Source organism: Perca flavescens, chromosome 17 (assembly GCF_004354835.1).
Source record: "Perca flavescens isolate YP-PL-M2 chromosome 17, PFLA_1.0, whole genome shotgun sequence".
Lineage (NCBI taxonomy): Eukaryota > Metazoa > Chordata > Actinopteri > Perciformes > Percidae > Perca > Perca flavescens.
In genome coordinates this window covers 1,068,695-1,077,500 of record NC_041347.1, presented here as the reverse complement: position 1 = coordinate 1,077,500, position 8,806 = coordinate 1,068,695, and the positions used below count along the sequence as shown (strand labels likewise).

At 42.6% G+C, this 8,806-nt stretch overlaps 1 protein-coding gene across 2 annotated transcripts in view; it reads right to left on the bottom strand.

Annotated features, from left to right (window-relative positions):
• The window catches only part of inpp5a (inositol polyphosphate-5-phosphatase A), a 169,223-nt gene extending 165,419 nt beyond the window's left edge, over positions 1–3,804 (bottom strand). For both annotated transcript variants that reach the window (XM_028603944.1, XM_028603943.1), the window contains exon 1: positions 3,276–3,804. In XM_028603944.1, coding sequence (XP_028459745.1) covers positions 3,276–3,353 — 78 coding nt within the window. In that variant the 5' untranslated portion in view covers positions 3,354–3,804. The remainder of the gene's footprint in view (positions 1–3,275) is intronic.
• Positions 3,805–8,806: the final 5,002 nt, after the last annotated feature.

The window sequence follows — 8,806 nt, the reverse complement described above, 5'->3', positions numbered from 1 at the left end:
GAGTCAGAGGAAATTGTAATTGGCTAAATGACACAATGAGGCTGACCGGCAGCATAGCCACTTTAACATCAATGGATCACTTTTAATCACCATGCACAGGCCACGACTGCATTTAAAAAAACGGCATGATGGATTAGAGATTACTTTCCATATGAATACGTAAGTGTGAGGGAAAGACCCCGACCAATAGTATTAGAAGCGTTCAAAAAGGCAAACCTGGACATTTAACTGGAACAACAGTAACTTAATAGTTGAAGGACACACTAAGCCTGGCAGAGTTAAGGCCGTTTTATGCTTGTGCACTGAATCGACTGCGTACCCCCGCAGACCCCTCTGCGTCCACGCCGGACCCTACGCCGTAGCCTGACGTGCACCTCTCGAAAAATGTAACTGCATTTCCTGGTTCTCTTTCTCCATAAACGACGTGAAATCAAGAAGAGGGTTCACTTCTCCTGCTACAGATTTCCAACCTTGGTCAGAAAACACTTTTTCTCTCACTACTCGCCGTCACTCTCTCACTTCTCCCTCGTTCTACACACTCCCCCCACACACACACACACAAACACACACGCCAGCTCGACGCACAAGTATAAACATCAGGCCACTTAACGTAGGCTAGGGCGAAAGCTCTGTGTGGAGCCTCCGCAGAACCATAAAACGGCCTTTAGTGAGTCCTGTTCCTGTTGGGCCACCTACAGTATACAGTTTACAGACACGGACATGCAGCTGTGATGCAGTTTATAAATCCACCATCTAAGACACTGTATGTTTGTGGTAAGATGCTTAAACTGCCCAATAGCAACTTTCGCTACTGAGTTTTATTCTGTGGGAGTTTCTCCATCACTTGACAAACATGTTATAACTTTTAACAGCAATGAATCCTTAAATAATAAATGATATTTGATAAAAACTTAGAAGAGGAACAAACGATCAAAGCGAAAGTAGTTTGCAATGCATTTGCGTCACTGATTTTTTTTTTTATTAAAAGCATGTGTTTTTAAAAGTACACAGAAATACGCCTGTTTGTGCCATTTCTTCTCTGACAATTTAACACAGTCTTCCGTATAATCCATAGTAACCACACCAGCTCAAAAGCTACATTTACAACAACTTACTTCCCCACAAGGCAACCCGTTTCAGAAACTACAGAACAAAAACGGACTTGTGACCCAGTGTGCTCTTCGCCGCTCCAAATGGATGCTGCTCACACATTCTATCTGCGTCATTCTTGCTGAAACCTGCAGACCTGCAAACCTGACAGTCCAAACTCCCAGAGGCTTACAGCCCGTGATAACGCGGCCAACATCAGCCGATCTTAAACCTATCGATCAATACCTGACATTTGTCCACAGCCATCTTGTCCACCACTTCATCTTAAGATACCCCCCTTTCTCCTACACCTTTAATCAACAAGAAGCACACGTGTGTACACTTTACCTTCAATGCTTCAATCAATACTCGCGGAGAGGCACTATTTGTTCAAACGCACCATGTTGATGCTGTTAACTGTGTTTACATGTGTAACGGCTGTAAACACAGGAGCCATGTAATTTGAGTAGCAATCAGCAAAGGAAAGTTTCAAATGGCATATTTTCCATCTAGAGGTCAAACTCTGTGAGATGATATTGGAATATACCTTCAACTTTAAAAAAGGCCTGATGCATTTCATATTGTATCTTGACACAGAATTGGCTACAATGAAAAAGCGGAAAAAGCATTACAAGCAGTCCACAAAGACTTCATTGAACTCATATGTGCATCATAAGGGGTGCTAACACACTGCGGACTACAGATAGTCTCCTATTTGACAAGCACACACATTCATAGAAAGGAAACATGCTCTAATGTGCATTTTGGCTACGTCTGTTAGAAGTCTGGTTGAGAGAAAAAAGAAGAAAAAAAAAAAAACAAGACAGAGGCAGGCTATTAATAGGCTTACTCCAGTGAGGGAGACGGCTCTTCCCTCATGTTTGGGATCAGCTCTTCACACGGGTAGAAGGAGGGAGAAAGAGGGGGACTCTCTATTGACACAACACTGAAAAGTGACACAAACTGTTTCTTGAAGCATTTAATTGAGCAGAAAACACTTTCCACCATAAGTTAGTGCCATTAGGTGCCAAGTTACAGCCTGATAGGAACAATAGGAGTCCAAATACATGATAACAAACAGCCACAGATAGCATTCAACAAACTGCACGGGCACTCCTTAGGCGGCCTGACACACCTATTTTCACACCGAGCACGCGTTTTTGCTTTCTTCAGCCAAGCAAGTGACTATTTGAATGCAGTTTGTTTTTGTACTGATGCGAATAGGATGTTGGTGAGTCTACAATCTCAACTGGTATAGGCGTTACTCATAACACTGTCTACGCTAGGAAATACCCTGCTTCTTGTTCACTAAGACACTGTGCAGGGAAGCCCTGACATGAATGAAAAAAATAATAACTAGAAGGTGTGAAACATGAAACACTTAAATGTGTGGCAAGCCAGCAAGCAGCATCTCCAAGTGACACCACAGGGCAATTAAGCGACCACAAAGAGCAATAAATATATATACTTATATTACAATGTCATAGCGGTATATGGTTTGTGCTTCCTAAAAAAAAAAAAAAAAAAACTCATTGAACTTACATAAGTTTGCTGTTACTTGCTGTGATGCAAACACGCAGATTCACATCAGACTAAAAAGGTGGGTGTTCTCTGCAAAGGTAAACCGCTTCTGCATGTCCCAAGTTACAGATTGGATCATAGAAACATATATATAATAACCATTATGGCCATGGCAACACCGCAGCATTAATAATGTTACACCCAATGATCAATACCCACAAACCTTTACATTGCCAGAATACAGAACAGACAGAACATGAGAGAGTAAAAAAGGGGCCAGTGCATGTATAGAATACATAACCCTTAACACACAGAGCTAGCATGTGTCTTTATGGGTATGTGAGGGGCCCATGTGTTTACATGATAGTGTGACGTTAGGTGTTAAGGCTACCGCACGCGACTTGACACACACACACGCACACACACACGCACACACACACGCACACACACACACACACACACACACACACACACACACACACACACACACACACACACACACACACACACACACACACACACACACACGAGTCGTGACCAGCTGAGACGTTATTTAGCATAACATGACGATGGAGTTGGCCGTGTGGAAAAAACATAAGTACAAACACAACGTCGGCGTGAACAGACATCACTGACAGACAACGTGTATCAATGGAGAAACTCACATCCTCGAACAGAGATCCAACGTTGGCTGTCACCAGCAGTATTCCTGTGCCTTGCGCTGCTGTCAGCTTCCCTGCCATAATTCTCTTTTCGCAGGTGGGTCGAGGACTTGTACTGCGGACTTTATAGGTAAGGAGCGGGAAAACAAAAACAAATAGATGCCGGCGAATGTCTCACGAAACTGGTTATAACACTGGTAATTTGCCACTGAAGCCGGGGTTGAGGCGGCTCGGCTGGAGCATATTTTTTTCAGCAGTGGCCGTGCATCTACTAGGAGTTGCTTTGCAGTAGAAGGTCCGTCGGCGGCGGCGGTTAGCGGGCTCTGTCTCTCGTGCTACTTTTTCACGTTCAAAGCCATCGTAAAAGTTTCCGTTTAATCCACGGCGAGTGCCCGAGGGCTCTGGTTCATTTCAGCGAAGAGTGTTTCCCTAGCTTTTGTGCAGTGTAAAAGTCTCCCTCCGAAAGCAAAGCAGGACTCTGTGCCAGGACCATTGCTTTCACTGTTTAGAGAGGATAGGCTGGCTGGAGTCCTTCGTGCTCTGACGTCACCGTGCCAATGGAAACACGGGCTTTCTTAAAGGGCCAGCGCACCGTCAACACAACAGCTCTGTCCCTAACGCCCCAGCGTCCATTATCGGACACAACTGGGCTGTATGGGGCTGTCCCATGGTAAGCGTTTGTCTTTATTCTCTTAATCCACCTACATTGTCCTTAACCATAATAACCGCAACTTTATTTTGTTTAAAGATTAAGCAACTGTTTGTATGTTTATGTAAATAATGTCCACGCTTTCTGTCATTACTATCATTGTTCATGGCATGAATTGGTTGAGTGATTTGCATGAACAAAATTGCAAGGTTGAATCTGGGCAGAGGTGAAGTTTCCTTAACCACTACTCATTTACATGAGTTCAGGCATATAAGTCTAGTCACAAACCATGAAGCAGGTGAAACTAGGGTGCAGGAGAAGTTTACAGGCATGTCTGTTTTGCTTGCATATACTGTTCAGGATTATTATTTTTTTTGCATTATCCCTTCTTTATTGGATAAAGTACAATGTTGTAATGTAATGATTTATTTTTCAACTGAAACATCATCTGTGACATGGAGTATCATTAAAAATATGGTACATTTACTGTAGTTGGAAACATATTCCTACCCCATTCATGCCGCTGAGACCAACTTGTCAAGTTGCACCTGTCCAGGTTAACCTTGCCAATAAAGTCTATTCAAATCAGCTGTAACGTAGTGTTGAACAAACTAGTCACATCCCCTTTTTTCTTTTTTTTAAAGGTCCCATGGCATGAAAATTTCACTTTATGAGGTTTTTTAACATTAATATGCGTTCCCCCAGCCTGCCTATGGTCCCCCAGTGGCTAGAAATGGTGATAGGTGTAAACCGAGCCCTGGGTATCCTGCTCTGCCCTTGAGAAAATGAAAGCTCAGATGGGCCGATCTGGAATCTTCTCCTTATGAGGTCATAAGGGGCAAGGTTACCTCCCCTTTCTCTGCTTTGCCCGCCCAGAGAATTTGGCCCGGAGAATGCTGCTTTTTTGCATCCAAAAAGCAGCATGTCATGGGACCTTTAAGAAATGTTACATTTGACATGTCACAGTAGAAAAAGCCCAGGTGTAAATAATAACATTAATGATGATAGCTGCTTCAGTTTCAGGGTCCTTGTATCGTGCATGCTGGCTTATTATCACACTGTCATGGCATACTGGGACACTTAACTAGAACAGAACAATCAATAATGCTATTAGTAACACCTGTGGTTTCCTACCATCACAAGTCTCCTGTAAAATGGGTCAATAAACTCAGAAGCTATTACGCTTTAGGCAGGCTGATGACATATAAACAGCAAACCTTTGCACAAACACCCACAACTTCACCATCTAGCACAAACAACATTTTAAGATTTTTTTGTTGCATTTTAAGCCTTTATTTGATAGGACAGCTTACACATGAAAGGGGGAATGACATGCAGCAAAGGGCCACAGGTCAGAATTGAACCTAGGGTCGCTTGGTTGAGGACTGAGCCTCTGTACATGGAGCACATGCTCTACCATGTGAGATACCCAGGCACCGCCGCAAACAACATTTTAAATACTTAAAGTTCCCATGACATGCTGCTTTTTGGATGCTTTTATATAGGCCTTAGTGGTCCCCAAATACTGTATCTGAAGTCTCTTTTATATAGACCTTAGTGGTCCCCTAATACTGTATCTGAAGTCTCTTTTATATAGACCTTAGTGGTCCCCAAATACTGTATCTGAAGTCTCTTTTATATAGACCTTAGTGGTCCCCTAATACTGTATCTGAAGTATCTTTTATATAGACCTTAGTGGTCCCCTAATACTGTATCTGAAGTCTCTTTTATATAGGCCTTAGTGGTCCCCTAATACTGTATCTGAAGTCTCTTTTATATAGACCTTAGTGGTCCCCTAATACTGTATCTGAAGTATCTTTTATATAGGCCTTAGTGGTCCCCTAATACTGTATCTGAAGTATCTTTTATATAGGCCTTAGTGGTCCCCTAATAATGTATCTGAAGTCTCTTTCCCAAAATTCAGCCTTGGTGCAGAATTACAGCCACTAGAGCCAGTACCACAATGAGCTTTCCTTAGTATGTGCATTTCTGTGTATGTAGCTATTGAAGAGGAGAGTGGGGGGGGGCAAGGTGGAGAGAGTGGGGGTGTGGCCTTGACCAACTGCCACTTTTCTCGTTTGAAAGCCATGATGTCTTAGCCTGACAAGCCAGACCCACATCAAGATGTTGGGTCTGGGAACTCACCATTGACGGAGCTCAATCCGAGGGGCGGGATAAACGGTTGTCTTTCAAATTCCCTCTGCACGCAATAGGATAGCGCTACAACCAGGCAGAGCAACGAAGAAGGTAGCGAAGCTAGTTGGTAGATCAAACTTTTGCCATATCCGGTTGGCAAAACTCAGAACACATCTTCCTTTTTTAAGAATGATTTCTGTGCCGTTCTTTGTTCTTTTCTCAAAGAAAAGTTTAACTCCAAGTCTTCCAGAAGACCGCTGTTCCCAGCAGCAGCAGCCATAAGCCCCGCCCACCGACTCTATACACCATGTGATTGGCCTGACCAAAATTTGTTTTTTCTAGCTAGCTAGTCAGTCAACGGAGAGTGCCTAGACCCCGCTGGCTGCAAAATAAATTTGCTGCCACTAGGGTGCGTCTAGATTTCTAGGCTAATGATGTCTCTCTGTTTCTCATGGGTGGGCCAAATTCTCCTGGCGGGCAAAGCAGAGAAAGGGGAGGTAACCTTGCTCCTTATGACCTCATAAGGAGCAAATTCCAGATCGGCCAATCTGAGCTTTCATTTTCTCAAAGGCAGAGCAGGATACACAGGCCTCTGTTTACACCTATCACCATTTCTAGCAACTGGGGGACCATAGGCAGGCTGGGGGAACTCATATTAATGTTAAAAAAACTCATAAAGTGACATTTTCATGCCATGAGACCTTTAATGCCGCATGGTCGATTGAAAGTTGCACTGAGTGATTTCTGACCACTGGGGGGGTAGAAAGACTCCAAAACAAACTATTTATTACTTACACATTCAGCAAAAACAGAGAAATGCGGACATATATTTGTAGAGTCTCTTCAAATGTTCACTTGTTAGCTTTAAATAAAGGTTTGTAATTAAATAAAATAAAAGATTGCTAGATGTTACACTTTCATCATCCATTTCAAACTAGGCAGGTTATGTAATGTAATTGAGCTTTTGGGCTAAGAGGGGGGCTGCACATTACTTTAAATAAACCATAGCTTCTTTTGCAACCTAAACACCAAAACTGTGAGGTGAAAATGGCTGTAAATTGTAAAGAGCTGTAGCCTGAAGTGTTGGGCTCAACAGTACACTCTATCAAACATATAATAAATAACAGAGAGTAATTTAATTCATTCAATTATAGAATAATGCAGTGTAAAGCATCTTTAATTTGTGCCTTAGACCTCCAGAATGCACCCTAAGGATATGCATGTCAAATGGCTGAGTTTTAAAACAGCTTGTCCACAAGCTGAAACAAAACCAGTTCACCGGAGTGAACAAATTAAATAGGTATTAATGTCTTAGTGTGGATCAACGGAAGTAGCCTACATTTCCAGGATAATTGCCTGACATGTCCCTCACCTTCCGCTCTGTGTGATGCATTCTCAAAATCCCTTTGCTTTGGAAAATACCAACAACCTTCGAGCTAACTTTTTTTAGCTCGAAGGTTATTTTTATCTTATTTATTATTTCTAGTATATTTTTTGTATGTGTGTGCCTTTGTAACTTGCTGCTGTAACAGTTATTCCCAATATTGGGATTAATAAAGTCCATCTATCTATCTATCTATCTATCTATCTATCTATCTATCTATCTGTCTAGCAATTTATACGCTGAAAATGGTAAGTTTTGAAGAAAATCTGGATTGTGCTAAGGCAGGCCTGTTTGGATTGTTCGGGGAATGCTTGGTAGGATTTACAAAGAATATGTTTACGACATTTCCTCTCTAACTTGGACATTTAGGGACCGATTGGTGGGCTTCCTATGGACGAAGAATACATGGCGATCAGGGGCGTAGCTCAAAATTCTGGGCCCTGTAGAAAGGCATTTTCTATGGGCCCCTCCCTGCATCCACAGCTATTAATTCTAGCATATTATGGGCCCTCTTCACATGAGGGCCCTGGGTACTCAGTCCCCTTTTCGACGCCCCTGATGGCGATACACTGGAAAGAGCAAATGATGTTTACGAAACATGTATCAGCTAATTTGCATAGCTCACGTTAATGTATTGTGTAAACTTAATTTCATTTTGTATGTGGCGTTTCATTTTTGCGGGGTGCAAATGTTCCACCAAAACAAGTTCCTTCCCAAGACAGAGCCACCGCCGCTGCGTCCCGAGCTTAGCACTGCCGATTGTGATTGGTTTAAAGAAATGCAAACAACCCACAAACAAGGGTTTAAAACAACATGGTGTGATTTTTATAACTATGGATAAGTCATCATCATATCACTACCTCTGATTAGCCTTTACAAGAACCTCCAGTGGATGCCTCACAGCAGATAGCTAACTGGGCTCAATCAGCAGCCATTGGCAGACAGCTAAAATGGCCCAGACTTGACACACATGTCCTAACATGTTGTGCTCCAGAAGTTAGACTATAATCGCCCTTTCCATTGCGTGTGCAATCTCTGCACAGACACCCTTTGCCAAAAATCGACACACACTCTTCGATCTAAAGGTTTTCTAATTAGGCTTTTGGCAGGAAGATTTTGGAAAAATTTCTGTAGAAGACTGTAAACCTCATGTCGCTATATAGTATTTTGTGTGCATTGTACTGTATGTCACCACATTAAGTGAGCGTCCAGCTGTACAGAGATGACAGGAGGGATCGGTGGCAATCTTCAAATGGCTATAGGATGGCTCATGTAGCTGTTATGTTATCAGCATCAGACTAGTGTGTGTGTGTGTGTGTGTGTGTGTGTGTGTGTGTGTGTGTGTGTGTGTGTGTGTGTGTGCGC